General features: G+C 40.1%; 1 protein-coding gene across 2 annotated transcripts in view; it reads left to right on the forward strand.

The window, feature by feature from the left end:
• Positions 1–18,158, forward strand: part of abca12 (ATP-binding cassette, sub-family A (ABC1), member 12) — a 95,949-nt gene that overhangs the window by 43,588 nt on the left and 34,203 nt on the right. For both annotated transcript variants that reach the window (XM_050048514.1, XM_050048515.1), the window contains 14 exons: positions 171–247; positions 2,727–2,857; positions 6,543–6,713; positions 9,668–9,832; positions 10,579–10,771; positions 11,534–11,673; positions 12,098–12,217; positions 12,372–12,462; positions 12,878–13,057; positions 13,454–13,781; positions 14,681–14,795; positions 16,116–16,445; positions 17,223–17,292; positions 17,395–17,529. In XM_050048514.1, coding sequence (XP_049904471.1) covers positions 171–247; positions 2,727–2,857; positions 6,543–6,713; positions 9,668–9,832; positions 10,579–10,771; positions 11,534–11,673; positions 12,098–12,217; positions 12,372–12,462; positions 12,878–13,057; positions 13,454–13,781; positions 14,681–14,795; positions 16,116–16,445; positions 17,223–17,292; positions 17,395–17,529 — 2,246 coding nt within the window. The remainder of the gene's footprint in view (positions 1–170; positions 248–2,726; positions 2,858–6,542; positions 6,714–9,667; positions 9,833–10,578; positions 10,772–11,533; positions 11,674–12,097; positions 12,218–12,371; positions 12,463–12,877; positions 13,058–13,453; positions 13,782–14,680; positions 14,796–16,115; positions 16,446–17,222; positions 17,293–17,394; positions 17,530–18,158) is intronic.

Genomic DNA, 18,158 nt, shown 5'->3' on the forward strand with positions numbered 1-18,158 from the left:
GGCAAATTTTCCTTGTCTTGGTGTAACAGAATTTTAACCTCAGCCCATTTAGCCTGCAGGACGCCTGGCGGCATTTTATTTTATTGGAATAAAGGCAGTGTTTCCTCTAAAGAAATATTTTAGCATTTTTCTATTTAAGTGTGTTTATGTGTTTGTGTCTGTGTTTACAGGTCCTCAGCGTTGAGTCAAGGTTTGGGCTTTAACACCAGCAGCCTGAGGTCCTTAAACATTAACATCACCTCCCCAGGTTAGACATTTCTCTATATCACAACAGTGTCTGTATTTCACAATATGATATATGTTTCTTCTGCACCACTACACAGTTTTATAGTAGACCTATCAGATATTTCCCTTATTTCTGCTTTTAATGCCACACAGATTTTACACCTCCAGCCTGTTTTTATTGTTTTATATTTGATTTAATGGCAAAAGACAAATATATGAGAGAAGAAGAATTATATCTGTAATTATTTACAGATTATCCATTTGCAAAAACTGCATAAATATAAATTTTGAGTAGTTAATTGTTATCCAAAAAGTTTGCTATCCTGCTACCCTGTGGCTGAGGCAACAGCTTTGATCCCTGTTTACTTCTGTCAGCTACCCAAGGAAAATATAAAAGAAGGAAAAGACATGACGTCAGTGACACTGTTAGAGAAGCCAGACTTTGGTGTCATTTCTATTGAACTTAGTGTGGCGGGCACAGTAAATCACACTATAACCCATCATATCTTTGTTGTTTCAACTTTGACTGAGAAACCCTTCCACTGGATCAAAAAACACACATTATGTGATGTTGACTGACATTTTTAACTAAATATGCGTGTTTGTTTTTCTTGTTATTCATGTCCAAACAGATCATGGCTCAGTCTCAGGCCCCTGTTTGGTCCCAGATAGCAAACTTTACATCATGATACATAAACAAACGGGGCAGGTGCAACATGTTATCAGTGACCGTACATTTGCACTCCATTCATCATATTTCAATAATTATCTAGCACATATGTAAGTCATGACAATGATTAAGCTTGAGAGGTTGTAATATTTGCTATCACTCACCAACACAACAAACCCCTGTCTGTTTCTTTTACACCTTCACAGGGATTATTGCTTACCAATGTTTATGGTTCATAATACAGGTAATGCTAGCTAACGTTAGCTAAACAAAGTGCAAATACTAACTTTATTCACTGATAAACACAGTAAGAAGTACTGTTAAGTACTGAGGGTCCAGGGGCCGGTTGCATTAAACACCTTAAGTTAAGATTTTCCTTAAAGTCCATGTTAAAGCTTTCTTATTGCACAATATGTCTTTTCCTTCAGATTTCCTTAAGGTCTTCACTTAAGTTATTATAGTTTTCTCCTTATTTTGGTCTTATACTTAAGGAATCCCTTAAAGTTAGTTAAATCATTGCACATAAGACTTTATGTGTCACAAGCTTGAGCACAATCAAACACATGGCTAACTGTAGTATTTTACCACTGTCAAATCTCTTTCAATGCAGTAAATGCCTTAACATTTTTTATTAACTAGGAAACCTTGTGAGGGATTCTGTGCAACATGCTTAAGTAAGTCCCTCAGCTTAGGAAAAATAAAGTCTCAAGTGTCAAACTTAAGGAGAAAATTGAAGGTGTTTTGTTCAACTGGCTCCAGATTTATAATAATGTGGCGAATAGCGCCACCTCCTGACAGTAACAGGAATGATTATCAAACATTAGCCCTCCTCCTTAAATATAATTACCAGTTTTAAGTTTGGTTAGTTATTGATAACCAAATACATGTAACTGCTAACAGAAGGTAGCGATAGCAGTGTTGGAGCAAACACAGACTTGAGTTGAGCTTTATGCAGCTGCTGGACAGAGCCATGATCTGTTTGGAGACCAATAAAAAAGAAAACGAACGCACATATTTAGATAAAACAAGTCAGTCAACATCACATAATGTATGTTTTTTAATCTGGTGGAAAGATTTTTAAGTCAAAGGTGAAATGTTGGGTTATAGTGCCATTTGCCGTGCCCGCCCCATTGACTTCAGTAGAACTGGCACCAAAGTCTGGCTCCGATGCAAAATTGAATGCCGTCAATGACATCATGTCCTTTCCTTCTTTTATAGTTTCCCTCTCAGTTACTGCATTAACAAACATTCCTATATGAAATACAAAGGGACCCCTTAAGAATGTTTATGAAACGGTCTATTAAAAGGCCGATGCATGGCGTGCTATCAGTAGAAAAACAAGATCACAAACCTTGTTTCCATAGCAACAGACTGCTCATTTGAGCTCACCTGTCGCCCTCTCTTGTCTGATGCCTCCACTTTGTTTTTTGCAGGGTTATCGATCAATAATAACTTAATAGAGTGGCCAATTTCTTCGCTGTCACTTCGTTAATGATTGTTGCTTTAGCGAACATGAAGCCAGCGTCTCATCCATTGTGACTGACTGGCTGAGAAAACACTTAATGTCATTCAGAGCTGTACTTTTTCAGCTTCTGAAGGTGACCTCTCTGCCAGATCTGTTATAAAACAGGTTTTGGCAATGGAAAAAAGGACGCTAAATTTGAACACACCCTAAGGCAGCCGTTCCACCTATTCTTTGGCAGGAAATGCAGTCGGTAATTGTTGGTAATTCTGTTCTTTGTGGAGTTTCCACACCTATAGAAGTGAAAATAGATGTACTGGTCACATAAATATAAATAACTTGCTCTTTTTTTATCACTTTATTCCCCAGGAGTGGTGACGGTCGGTGAAATGCTGAGGGATAAAGAAGCCTTCATCATGGAAGTTCAACAACGCATGAATTTTGATCCAGCTACTCTCCACCTCTTGATGGCAACCACACTGCCAAACAACAACTTAGAGGTGAGCCAGTGTACCTTATTACTTATTGTATCCTCTTCAATAGACATACGTCTATACCCTCAAACCTCTGCCCTATTACCCTTTAATAACTAGCACGTAATGTGGATTTGCATTATTGTATTTAATTAGTTTTTCATTAGGCCTCTGTAGCCTATATACTTTGCCTCAGGCTGGTGCTACATGGTGCAGCTTACAGTAAATGTAATGTGTTTCATCGGAGGATAACCTTGTAAACTTCAGCTAATGACACATTAGTTGCATTTCGTAAAGCAGTCTTGTTTTATTTGATACGGTTTCAATCAGCGAGAAAAAACTGTTGCCTTTACAGTACAATGGATACTGAATTGAAAGCTTAAGTTAAAATCACTCTCTACACTGTTGCTGTACATGGACCATTTCTGCAGAGCAGACATGACTCAGTGGAATAAGAGGTGGTCCTCTTAAAGTCTTCGCTCATATGCTTCAGATTAGTCTCCGAAAAGTGCAAAGAAAATCATTTAAAAGGTTTGTCAGACGGTGGGAACACATTACTGTCTAAAAAAGTACAGCACGACATGTGATTGTACAGTAGTTGACCCGTGCTATTGATACATGTCTCTTGAATTGCCCTATGGCTAAGCCACGCCCCCCTCCACTCACTCGGACAAATTATCAACATTCAGTGACTGGCGCTATGGCAGGTGTCACAGTACACGGCATTTTGCAGGAGGCAATTGATGATTTTTGGGGACATAACGATCAGATGTCATTGAGAAGTAACCAAAAGGGCCTAAACTACGCATTGGAGGGATATATTCATCATTTTTTCTGTTGAGAAGGCATAGGCGTCATTTAGGTATGGCGAGGTATGGCAGCTGCCATACCTTGGAATCGGGAGAAAAAAACTCGAGGCGCACTGGCTGGTTGTTTTCATTGTATTGCACTTAAATAGGTCAATAACATGCTCATCGGTATGAGTGTTAGTGAATACGAGTGTTATTGAATCAAATTGTTTGCCACTTTGCTCCTCCGCGAGTTATGAGTTATGTGAGTTACCGTATATTTCCAAATAGCTGCCCGGCACCTAATAGCCGCCGGGGGTTTGACCCCATTTTGCATATTAAACACCGGTCCGATTAAACGCCCGGGCGATTATTTCCTCATTCGTGCTACGGATGGACGGACGGATGGACGGACAGACAGACAGCCAGGGAAATCTAAAACAGGTAATACATCTGGCTACATCTTTCCCACATCAAATATCCGTGATCACCTACACCCACGTGCGTAAAAGCGCACACAATTCTGTGTCCTCTCACCACGGATGCTGTGATTTGATGGCCCGGTACTCATTGTAGCCCACTCTTATAAGATCCAATAATAATAATAATAATAATAATAATAATAATAATAAGTTACTGTGGACCTATATGCCATGCCTTTTAACAAAATTACCAGAAGAGTTCGCTGAAAAACAGGTAATGTCAGCCTCAATTACTCACGTGCGTCCCCGGTGAAAATCGCTGACATGGATGGGGAATACAGCTTCTACAGGCTCGCCATAGATTACTGTCAGGACTCAGGGACCAGAATTCGGGATGGCGGACCGTCGGGATGGCGATATTTCGGTGTGGTGGCCTGTAACTGTTGGTTAAATGGCCCGTCCGGTTGGTATTCGGATAACTGGGGCTTTACTGGTATAATGCAATAGCACCATCCAGTGGTGAAACCCGTGTACATGTGTACACGAAAAAAATGACCCACTCTAAATGTTTAGAGATTTTTGTACACGAACTTACCCCTACATTATACAGTATTTTTGCACTAAAAACATACTGGACAGGAACTGTAACCAAATAACGGCCTGGTGCAGGTCGGTGCAAAAAAAAAAAAAAGCCTTGAGCAAATAGCCCCTGGTTCTTTTAAACGCCTGGGGTCAAAAATCGATTTTGTGAAATAAACGCCCGGGCTACTATTTGGAAAAATACGGTATGTATGTGTTGTAATAGCATTTTGCTCTGCTGCTGTAGACAGCCTGTCTAAATGATGTCTTGAAGCCTGTCTGATTGTATGTGGGGTTTTTTCTTCATGTCGGCATGTTAAGCTTGTATTTTCGGTCTCTGGAGACACTCCAACACCGGGCCCCTTGGTTATCTTCTAGAAATGAGCTTGTAATTAATTTATTTTCTGTGAAGTTAAACACATGACTAATGATAATTTAACGTCCACTCGCTGTCCATGGTGCTGAAATATGCGCCGAAATAGCATGTTCAATAGCATAGTATGTACTTCTGACAGGTCAAAGATCAAAGTGAAGATTTATATATATATTTTTGAAACTCCATCATCAGTAGCTCTGTGACGTCATGTCATATTGCCATACCTTAGCTTTTGCTGAAACGACGCCCCTGTGAGAAGGTCAATGAAAATCTTAAATTACAAGCCAAAATGTCCCAGTGTATGCTTGTGAACTGCATCTCGTTGCCGTCACCATCAAAGACAACAAGTTAAAGTGCCACTGAAGTTAAGGTTTTGAGTGTCTCTCCGTTAATTTGGTGCTACAGTATTTACACTGAATCATTCAGCATAATGTTTGCCAACCTTTGTTATCTCTGCGATTACAGATAAGTTAATGAAGCTAGAAGAAGTTAACGTTAGCTTAACTAGAGCCCTATGGACAACAGCTAACAATGATGTACAATCACCAAAGTACAAAAACTAGAACAAAATAGGCTAATGAACTCCCAGCAAACAAGGTGACATGATGAACAACGCAGCTAGGAGCTAACGTTAGGCTAACTTTAGCTAACGTTAGCTAGAGATGTTAAAGATAACTTTATATTTCTTTCCAGCAAAGTGACAATATGTTGCCTCAAACACAATGTTGACTTACCTTAGAACAGATGTAGACATCATTGTTAATCTTATTCACGTTGAGTTGATGTTGTGGTCTAACGTTACCACACAACTTTATCCAAAGGAGACACTTTTCTCGGTTGAGATGTGGTTTAAAGTGTAAAAAATACACCTCGTCATCCAGCCTCTCAGGATACTTTGTGTCAGAGTTGCATGTACCTCTTGCACACTGTTTGACCATTTTTAAACTTCAAATCTCCAAAAAAGCTCATAAAACCGAACAAAACTGATTTTCTGTAATGCATTTCAATGGACGTCCAGGCAGAGAATGTCTGAGTGTATAAATGGCTATATGCACTGTGATTGGCTCATCGCATTTGAGGGCGGGACTTAGCCATAGGTCACTTGTAACACACACATGTCCATGATTGCCAACTTTAAAAAGAGTTGTCTGGATAACACCTGTCTTTTCACTGTTTTACTGTTCCAAATCTTAACCATTGTCTCAGCATGTATGCTTAATTACACACCATTCTTGCCAAGCATTCAGAGCAGCATGACTGATGTGTCTCAACGTAATACATGTTGTGTTCACTAACTGGAGGAGAAATCAAATCCACCTGGTTTCAAAATGCCACAGTGGCACAGAGATTCAGAAGCCAATATACCATATAAAGGCAAACAGGCGAACCTCAAGCGAACAGCTTGAAAGCAGGAATCTAGTATCAGTGATGTAATGCACGATTAGAGTACAGATCATATGTCTGTAGTTCTATGCACGATGCATGTTTTCCTGTGCTTCTGTTGCCAGTGTTAATTATAGACATACTCTCTTAATGTTTTTGAGCAGATTCTATCATGGTTGGTCAACCTTCGCCATTGCAACTCCACAGCAGCCTTGGAAATGAAAGCGACAGATGTGGTCATCCTAACGACCTTCTGCTCCATGTCTGTCGAGCAGTGGTACACCTTCTCACTGCTGATGGCTCGCCATCTCAACGTGGAGAAACTCATCTACAGAGTAAGGCTGTATTCAGATTGAGTCTTTTGTCCAAAGAAAAATAACGTATTCTTCAAAAGCGAATGTTTTTTTTTTCTTTAGTTGTAAAACATACCAGAAAATGTGAGAAAGTGGTGATTTTTTCAGTCACGGCTGAATGGCCAAAGAAACCGTTTCTGTCGGGCAGTCGGAAAACAAGTTTGATGCATCGGCATGTTTGTTTGAGGAACATGTGAGATGGAGAGAAATGCTTTTGTACAAGAAAATGTTTGTTCCCTAGACAAAGCTCTGCCTCCCTCACACATTGTAAAACATTTATTTCATAGCTGATGTTTTCTCCATTTGATCTGAGAAAACATTCATCCCAAAAACTAATCTAGTTACCTAGATACAGTCATTTCAAAAAGCATACTGACAGGTTTCTTTAATAGGCCTCATTCCTATTTCAAGTGCGTCATTTTCTTTGTTAAACCGTAACAAGATAATTTAGGTAATTTTCATGCCGAGTTTTTATTTAAATTGTCCTAATTTGGATTTTTGACAAGCTTTTTGATTAAAAAACTCAAATTCTTTCACTTATAGATTTAAAAGCAGCTACACACGTTCTCCAACCTTCCTGGTGGGGAGTCTTTTCAACACAGCAATAGTCATGCTATAGTTGCAACTCTTAACTCTGACACAGCCTGTCTTCTCCAGGCAGCCAGGTCTGCCTGTGTCTGCCATCTCTATGTCCAGGCTGTGATCACTGAGTCTGTACATAGTCAGTATCTTTCTCACTTTCTGATCTGTCACAGCGGTCAGATAGTTTGCCATCGTGTACTTCAGGGCCAAATAGCACTAAAGTTTGTTCTGGAGTGTTGTGGTAGTTGTCCAATAGTTGATGTAGTTTTCTTTTCTTTAGCTGTAATTTGTTTGGGCTGGATTGTGTGAGGGTTGTCCTGAGGCCTTGTGCTGTTAGAGGAGGTGAGCCTCAGGACCAGCTGGCTGAGAGGACTCCTCTCTGTGTTCTCCTCTTGGCAAATGAGAGCTTTGCAGTGGTAGGAGTTGGGGTCACTTGTTTTTAGGTGTTTGTAGGATTCAATTGCTCTTTTTTGAATCCTAATTAAATTGGCCGAGTTCAGCTTGTCATCCCTCTCATCTCAGACTCTCTCTCAAAGCCAGAAACCAGAGAAGTAAGTCTCACAGAAAGTCTGATGCTGCTCCATAGACAGTGAATAGGAGCCTGATTTTGTCAACCCACAGAACCTTTGTTTTCTTTTTTTATACCCAAATGAGCTTTACTCTATTGTAGTGTTCTCAGTTCTGAAGAAAATGTGCCCATATACTCAGAACATTTCTCTGGGTGCTCTCAGTCTCATCTAGAACTATGTCAATGGAGCAGCTCCAGACTTTATACTGTATGACATCATAAATTTAAGCTTTAGCTCTCTAGTTTCTGCATTTGGGAGAAAGTTGTTGATATTAACTAAGATTTTTTGGACTGTCTTAGACCACTGGAATAAAATTTATACATTTTGAAAATGGGTGTAGTTTGCCTTTAAGTAGCTGCGTTTGTTTCATACATTTATACATAACTTTTCAAGTTGCGAACTTGTGTTGGAAGGACTTAAAACAATTTTTTAAACCTTTACTACTGATTGGTTGATTCCCAGCTCTATTTAAAACTGCTCTAGTCGGTATTTTTATTGTAAAAATAAATATAGCACTCCCATTAGAATTTTTAATGTTGCCACCAATATTAATATATGTAGCAGTAATAAAAATTCAGGTGGGAGTGCTGTCCTGATCTTTACATTATAATGACTTACATTAAGGATCCAGTCTTAAAAGTGTCTCAATTTTATGATAACAATGGATCAAATGACTGAGTTCTGTGAAGCTTTTTAGCATGTTTGAGCTAATTGTTTTGGTTTTACCACCTGCTACTTTACTGTTTTATTTCATTACACGCTCTCGTAAGTGTGGTTTATAGAAGTAGCTGGCAGTTTTCAGGGAAAAAGCTATCAAAAACTGTCTGTGGTGTATGTAATATAGCATTTAGGTACTCAAGAGGCTGATATTTCCCTGATGAGTAGGTGAGGGCCATACCAGAACAAAAAGGTTATTAGATTTACATTTTCTGGTTTAAGACACAGGCTCTAAATAAATAATAATGTTGCCCTGTGCCCGCTGGATGTTTAACAAAGTCAGTGTTTGCCAACAGGTTTGCCTTATTAGCTTTAAGGTGATAATATGCCAGTGTTGTTTAGAGCTTGTTTCTGCTGACCTCATGTGGGCAAAAGTAAGTTGATGGTTAATTTTACAAGTAAGTAGCAGACACAGGAAGGGATAAACTGCAGCCCATACAAGCTATATTGATCACTGGCATGTTTGTCCGTTGCAGATTATCATTTGACATAACACAGTTTCACAGAGCATTTTACTTGTTTACTACCTGGTATTGGTTAATATAAGACAGTGTATAGTTTCAGGACATGGATAACTGAGACTGATGTCTGCAGATCTCATGGTCAGTGTTGGAAAGACATCTTTAGGGGCTTTGCTGAATTTTATAGAAGCAATGTTGCCTGTACATGTAGCTCTACTCCAAATGTGTGCACAATTGAAATAATAAAACTATTTGTCCAACAAAGATTGGCTGTGGTTAGTAATAGCCTCCAAAGTAATTGACATTTGTGGCTGCCCAATGTGTAAGCTAATATTCTTGCTTTTATTTATCTTGCTGCCTTGACTGAGACAACCAAATTATTTCAGTCTAGACTGAAAAAACAATAAAATGATGACAAGGACAGAGGGGTGAAATACACCAAATGCTGCAGTATGCTAAAAAATAAAATGTGAAATATGATCATTGGAAATAAAAAGTCAAATGCACACGTTGGATTTAAAGACTGGAGAAGAAAGAAAAAGGAGAAGTCATAGTTATAAAGTTAAAACTATAGAAACACGTTTGAATGTTGTTTTCTGTCTTTCAGATGGTGCTGTCTGAGGAAATACAGAGCCTCGTGGGAGTGATGATCAAGATGGCTGAGGTTATAATTGACATGATGGACATGATTCTTCCTGCTATCGGTCAGCTTCGAAACTACATGGTCTCCATCCAGGACCTCAACCTGCCTGATGAACACGAATTCGACCGGGTATGTTGTCCTTACTACTGTGCTGCGCCTTACCCATTTTTTTTTCATGTGTGTGTCTGTGTTTGTGTTATCAGTAAACCAAAAATATATACAGAATAATGAGGAACGTAAATGCGTCAGTGCTCAAAAATATTCCTGTGAATGTACCAAACACACAAAACTGGTGTGGGCAACATCACAGTGTTTTGCTCAGGCTTGTTTAAAATGTTTTTTTTTTGTATGTATTTCCCTTTACATGACAAAAAGTTCAGTTCAATTCAGCTTCATTGTTATTTTGCTATACGTTTGTGTGCAGAGCAGAATGAGAGAGCGTTTCTCAGGGATCTCAGGTGCAAAATATAAAAAATAAATATCACCCTGATAAGACATTATCACTAAAGACAGACACCAAACACTAAAAAACATCCTCACAATAAAACTGCTATGGCAGACACTGTCAATAAAAAACAAACACGGCCCCTAAAGACAGTGTGAAATAAAATAGTTAAAAAGTGTGCAGTGCAGGAACAAAGATAAGAAATGCCAGCTGATATTTGCAAATTGTCATTCTGAAATACATGAAAATCAGAAAGTGGTAAAAGTTTCACTGAATTCAGAATAATAAACAAACACTTAGACGTTTGCAGTGCTCTGATGAAGGCTTTGTGCGTCAAATAAACACGCGAAATGTGAGTATTTTGTCCTCCTTGACTTGAAGACTTGGTATGTTTCACCTGTTAAAAGTTTCAATCTGTGTTTTTCCCCAGATGGTGAAAGGACACCATGACACCATCTCGACTAGAGCTACATTTGTCACCCTATCTCGAGCGTTGTGCAGCAAAGGTATTGTGGCTCTGCTTGGAATCTCCAAACTCCCCACCATGCCGGATTCAAACTCTTCCTTCCTTGACCAGCAGAGGGAGGAGATGATCGAGAGATTCAAGATTCCAAAAACTGCCTGTAAGTTCAGAGGAGGACAGATTTGGGGCTTTTGCTAAATGGATTTTGTTGTCAGTGCTGTCACTGATCTTGACTGTGTATTTGATCTTGGTAGTCAGTGTTTTTCATGAGATTCCTTTTCTATAAAAAGCATTCATGATAAGTATTGCCACATATTCACAATCAAAAAGAGATATCTACTGTGTGAATGTTAACTTGCTTTACGGGGATGTGGTCCTTTTTGTGTTCATAGCCTACATCACAAAGTTGGCAGTAACAGTGTAGCATAACCTACCCCTCTAATTATTTGCCCTAAATTGAGTTTAGATATGTGTGGACACTTCCAGTAGAGTTTACTTTGCTCACTTCATAATTCATAAAGCAATGAGGATTAAAGGATAATGCTGATGGTGATATTCTATTCTTCTTATAATCAACAAATCCCATTAAAAAACCCAAACTAAAAAATCAACTGATCCTACCATCCTGTATTGTTGGAACTATGTATTTGTGACCATTCTTAATGATTATACAGTAGTCTTAGGGATGGATGGGCTCTGGGATGAGTTCTACAGGGAGATTAGAAAGCTTTAAGGCGGATATATCCATTGATAGTCTTTAAATGGGATTTGGTGACAGTGAGAAAAATATCAAATAACACCAGCTGTATAAATATTTTAACACGATGACTAAATATCAAACTTGTTTGCTGGACAACTGAAACATATCACCCTTGTGATTACGGTACATCTAACAGCTCTTCTCTCCTCTGTCCTTGTGTAGCTCCGTTTTGTATGAACATGTACCTTGACATGGTCAATACCACGGGAGGAGCCATCGCCTGGGCCTTCCTCAAACCAATGCTAATGGGACAAATTCTGTACACCCCTGACACACCCATCACCAGGGCCATAATGGAGAAGGTATACAGTGCATACTCAAACATGTCACAGCCAGCTTGTCTCGGATTTAGCACCCTTATCACCTTTATAAACTTAATGTTCTAAAGCCTAAGAAATCCCTACTCTGACTGTGACTCCTGTGACGTTTTTGTCACTTCTATTTCTACCTCTTTTAGGTGATAGCTACCTGTGTAGTCTTTATGCCCCCCTGGCTGGCATGTAGTAAACAAGAAACACAGTGTTGCAGGGGGTTTCCACATATTTGTATGCACCAGCGCTTTCTATTGTAGTTCTATTTTGAGCAAGTTTGTCTTTGTTTTTTAGTATACTGCTGCCTGCACAGACTGCAACACACACACTCGCGCACACACACACAGCAGGTGATGAAATCTTGCTGATACCCAGCCATTTCACAAGTTCTCGTCCTTGTCCTCTCCTTGCCCAGGCCAATGCCACCTTGCAGGTGTTTGCAAATCTGAGGAAGTACTCCAAGGAGTGGATCGACTCCTCCAACTACATCATGAACTCGGCCGAAATACTCGGCCACACATTGCCAATGCTGCAGGTATGGAAAATCCCTGTGTATCTAATTATCCTAGCTGGCTCACTGTCGTCTAAAATTCTGAAGATAAACTTTACAGTGGTCTGCGACGAGTTTCAGCAGCCGAATCTTGATGTTGTGCTTCGTCTCTCCCACTCTCCTCCTCCCCTCCTGTCAGAATTCCCTCGGCAATTCCTTTGTTCAGAATTTCATTGAGATGCAGACAGACATCAATGTCGGCAGAATGAAGGAGACGCTCAGCAACTTCTGTGAGTGAGCATTTGAAGGTCTTACTTTTGTAAGCTGCAGATACCAGGCTTACCTTTTTTATTCCTCCCTCACTTATTGCCTGTAAAATATCCATGCTATCAGAAAATAGGACTGCTCCTTAGGTTTACAGGAAGCGTTACACTCATTTTTACATGAATTTCTTGGGGCGTCTTTCCTTGATGTGATTATACATGTCAGTCATGTTTTTTCCCACAAGATCTGACTTTGACACACAGGTGTTTAATTAGATTACCTTGTTTTGTCAGAGCATATTTCTATCTTAGGTAACATACAGCATAACGGGCATGTCATTAAAACAGACACAACAAATGCCATTATTGTAATTTAGATTTAGAGCTGTCAAATATGAAGTTGTAAATTCTAAATGTGTGCCCCCCCCCCCCTCCACAAAAGCTAACATGACCATCATGCTGGAGAAAAACAAACACATAATGGATCAGATCACAACCTTGTCCACCCTGATGGTGAACCTCTCCTCCTGCATCAAGTTTGACCGTTACCGTGGCTACGACACTGCCGACCAGATGAACGCCGAAGCTCAGGATCTTGCCAAAAACCGTGATCTCTATGCAAGTGAGTAAATATTGGGTATAAAGGACAAGCTTTATGTGAAACAGGGAGACTCATTCTCTCCTCAAGGTTCATTTGGGCAGTGCAGTATGCATCCTCGGCCTGCAGTGATTTCTGACATTAGATAACAACAGGGTTTCATAAGTCTAGCCTGTGACAGAGGCTGGCAGCTTCAAAGGTACATTAAGCATCCACCTCATCAAACATATACTCATTTACATTATTGTAATCTCTGGTGCTTCCTTAAAGGGGCCCTCACTGTTGATAATGAGTTGAGGTGAGGATGCTTACAGGAGATCTGACTCTGGAACAGTTCATCTAGGGCAAGCTAGTCTAGTCTTTGAAGTTTGTCCTCACGTATAAAGTGTGTGTAGTAAGATGATGCAATCTGTCTCCAAGGTGTCATCTTCAAGCTTCCCAAAGACGAGGGCACATCCAGGAAGCGTCACGCCAGGTCTTCCTCCTCCACATCTTCCCTCCCTCCCAAAGTCAGCTACACCATCCGCATGCACATGGACAACGTCATGCGTACTGACAGAGTCCGGAACCCCTATTATGTCAAGGAGAACCACATCTGGTCCAAGCAGACACTACGCTACAACCGGGGCTTTGTCTACCTGCAGGAGAACATTGACCGGGCAATCATTGAGACCCAGACCGGACAGAAAGTCACAGATCCAGCCGTCCAGCTGCAGCCCTTCCCCTATCCCTGCTACTACCGAGATGAGTGAGTCCATTGAACGCATGGGTTCACATTCACAAGCATGCATGCAAACAGGCACACATACATACAGTGCGAACAGTAGGGATGCCTGCATAGAAACTTGAAAGGATCCATAGTGTCCCTGAGGGGAAATACAGGCATTGAAGTGGAATAATGCATGCTCTCTCATTATTCATTTGCCACTTGGGATTGACAGTAAGTAGTCATTCACAGGAACCTCCACATTATAATGGGCACCGCACCATGTGCATGAATATTCACTATTGTTGTGCATTCGTTTTTGAAGACCATACACGCATACACTCAAACACCCTTTAGACTTTTCAGGAACACCACTCATCTCTGAAGTATCCAATTCAATACACGTGCATTAACTTGTGCATCGATACACTACATTGTTTCTAATAAATCATGCTTGACTGTAATGCCTATATTTGTGCTTGCCCTCAAGTGCTGATATCTCTCATCTAAGCAGGACCATCGGGTCCCTGGCTGGCTGCCTTCTGGCCAACTATAAGATATGATGAGCTTCGCCTCTCCATCATTCTGATTTATTACTCAGCAACTCAATTTCTGATACAAGCTTTGAAATATAGCTGCGTAGTATCAAAAACAGCAAGCACTAAATTCCTATGTAGCATGCTGCAGATATGATTAGGTCAAAAAAAAAAAAAAAAAAAAAAAAGAGAGGCATTTATTTTGCGTAAATAATAAGAGGATCAGAGCACAGCTGTCAACAATCCCCAAACCCTCCCCTGATATCGCTCCTGCACTCTGCATCTCTGTCTCTCTGTCAAGCCAGTTACTGAATGATAGGCCTTTTCATGTGCTGTTGTTGACAGTGATTGGACGTTAGGTTTTCTGGAAATTTGACTGACAGTTGGCATCTCTGTATTCCCCAGGTACCTGGAGGCCATCTCTTTTGTCTTCCCACTCATGCTCATGATAGCCTGGGTGCTGTTTGTGGCTGATTTTGTGAAGAAGCTGGTGCACGAGAGAGAGCTGAGGCTGCATGAGGTAGGGTTTGTTTTTTTCACTTGAAAAATGATAAGACCTGTCACTGTATTTGCACTGAACCTTAATTCTTTCTTTTTTGAAATGCCCTGTAATGATCCTGTCCATTTTGTTTTGTTTTTGATTCCAAAAAGTAATTAGATATGCTCACATTGATTGACAAATAGGGCTGTAATGGCACACAAAATTCACAGATGTACCTTGGTTTTGGTGTCACAGTTTGGTGTGTTGTCAGTACAGCAGGGGGAAAAAGTAGAAGCAAAAGCAGAAAGTATATATATATTTTTTCATTTACTTTGAAGAATATAAACATCCATGTGACTCATTAGCCATAACTCTTAATGTAACAGTTGAGGCACTTAAATACTGTGAAAGGACAGCAGAGGAGATACCCGCACACCAATACAATGGGCTGGACAGCCACAGGAAAGGTTCACAGGCTGAGATCAATGCAAAACAATGTTTTTATTTAGAACATCTGTGCACAAAAAGAAGGGTGCTTAAAGTGCAAAAAATATTAAAAAAGTTTTTTATTTACTTTATTTAATATTCTCCAGGACTTAATTTAAAGTAGCCTATATACAAGTTTGGTCACATATCTGCAGTGTTAAACACTCCATAGCATTCGTTATTACTTTGGCAAGGTCCAAATCTGCAGTGGGAGGCTGCCTGAGTGCTTTGGGGAGAGGGACTCACAGTCCAGTCTGTTTTTGTATTGTTTCACTAATTAACTTGTACCTGTGGGATGCTGTCCTAAAGGTAATGTATGAAGTGTTTCCACAGATATAACCAACTTCAGTTGAACAGTCTCGGTGTATATTTAGAGACAAATCGTTGTCGATTGAGCTTGACTAACTGGGGTTATGGGGCCGACCAGCACGCTACAGCTGATAGACAGCAACTAGGGTGCTTTCAAGACTTTCTGGGGAAAGTTGTGCTCCAGAATTTCTGTTCTTTATGTGTGAACACTACTAGAGATAAATAGACTGTTTCAACTGTTTGGGACACAGGCCCTACTGAACAAATTTCAAATACCGAACTGAATGTCCTGTGCCAAAAGATTCGGGACAAGTACACATACCGTTACAGCCCTACAGACAAATACAAAATGTTTCTGATGAACAGTTCACACTGTGATAAGTAGAGCCTTCCTCTCTCAGTTTTGAATACAACAACAAATGTGAACTTTTCCTCCCCTCGTACCTCCAGATTTATTCTCTGCTGTAAAGATGTATAAGCACCACTGGCAAGCAAACACCAAACCTGTATTGTTTACTGACATCTCTGTCGTCCCTTCACTTGCTTTTCATGCTTTTCCCACAGTACATGAAAATGATGGGAGTCAACCCGCTCAGCCACTTCTTCGCCTGGTTCCTGGAGTGCGCCTCCTACTTGTTGATGACCATCTTCATCCTCACGCTGGTGCTGAAATATGGCAACATTCTGCCCAACAGTGACGGCTTCCTCCTTTTCTTGTACCTGTGCGACTACGGTTTGAGCATCCTGTCCTTCAGTTACCTGGTCAGCTCCTTCTTTGACAAGACCTACATCGCCGCCCTGAGTGGCAGCCTCCTCTACATCCTCTGCTTCTTCCCCTTCATTGTGGTCATGGCCATGGAGACAAATTTGACCTTCTCCGAGAAGAGCGCCCTGGTGAGGAACCTCTGAACCCCCTCTGTCATGACTCATGTATATTAAACTAGTACCAGTACCATGATATGGGTTATAACTTAAAACAGCAAATATTGTTATTTGCTCTGGAAGATAGAGAGAATTGAATGAAGAGATAAGGAAGGTGGAGGAAGATATAATGCCATTTCATTTTATTCCAAAATGTTATTTACTCAATCCATCATAGAAAACAATTTTACTGCCATTATGATTCAAAATATATTAGTGCAGCCTCAAAAAAGGCAGTTACTTTATGAAATAGTCTGAGTAAACATCGGCTTTTGCCTCCAGTTGTTTTTCATTGTGAGGTTTTATTTTATTTTTCATTCTGACGTACAAGTAGCAATGCAGTGGAGGGTAAACTGACAGTTTACAAATGTTTCTGTATGCAAAGCACAGTTTTCTTCCCTTTTTATGCTTGCATAAATTGTGCACATTTTCTGTACTGTATACCTCAGTTATTTATTTTTTTATTTTAGTGCTTGCTGTCTGATACGATTATTAATTGGAGGTCAGATGTAACATCGCTGCATACATCTAAAGCATTTCTTTTTGCCTTGAACAAAACTCTGCACATCACGTTGAGAAAGGCTTTTGAAGTTTATCGCTACATAGGACACAAAGTTGTCAAGAGCACAGAAGAGAGGAATTACTGTACAGAGAGGCATTGCCTAAAAGCAGGAGATATGTTTTTTTGATGTTCTTTTTTTGCTGCTTTGTTCTTGTATCCTGTCTAATTTGTCTCTCATGTTCCTGCAGAGTTTGTTTTCCCCGACCTGTTTCAGTTATGCTAGTCAATACATCTCCCGGTATGAGGCCCAAGGAGAAGGTACGCGCATGTAGACATCTGACTTGCATCAAACAAGATCTTTTTGACACAAGCTGCTTTAGTCAGTGGGAAGCAAATTAAATCCTCTGTTGGCTTCTTCAGGCATTCACTGGAGCAATTCATACACTTCGCCCATGTCTGGAGACACAGCTTCGTTTGGTTGGCTCTGCTGGCTGATGCTCATCGACTCCATCCTCTACTTCATCATCGGGGCTTACATCCGCATGGTATTCCCAGGTAAAGTGTGACATCAGATTGGTCGTGGTGGACATTCATCCACTTAATTCTAATGGAAGGTTTATCGAAGACGTTTTTATTCTTATTTGTTGTACAAGTAAATGTATGAAAAGCACAATAGCTCTCATCAGGTCAGCCATTAGGGATTATGGAGAGGGGGACAAAATTTTACAAATTCACATCCACACCCACTCCAGCACCACCACCACAACCCACCCCCCCTCAGCTCTAATACCAACACGGGCAATTTCAAATAAGCTCTTGGCCATTAGCCTGGCAGTGACAGAGATGGAGTCTCTAACAACCATTTACAAATCCAGTGTTATAGACCCATCCAGGCCATGCTCTGTTTTGCATACATATACTCACTATGATTACAAAGCACAAAAGGTCAAGTCAGTTATTTCAAAACAGAGATTTTTTCTTCTTTCCACTAAGACTGTGACAGTTATTTTCCCCTTTTACATTCAGACAAAACAAGGAAAGACAAAAAGACCTCCCAATGAAAGATTAGAGAAAATTAAAATCCAACATTGATTAAAGGAATTACTGCAAGGCATTAAATCATTAAATCAAACCATGAGTGAACAAATAAATTGACTCTTCATTTGTCACCATATCCAAATCCA

This window comes from Epinephelus moara, chromosome 7 (genome assembly GCF_006386435.1).
Source record: "Epinephelus moara isolate mb chromosome 7, YSFRI_EMoa_1.0, whole genome shotgun sequence".
Classification (NCBI taxonomy): domain Eukaryota; kingdom Metazoa; phylum Chordata; class Actinopteri; order Perciformes; family Serranidae; genus Epinephelus; species Epinephelus moara.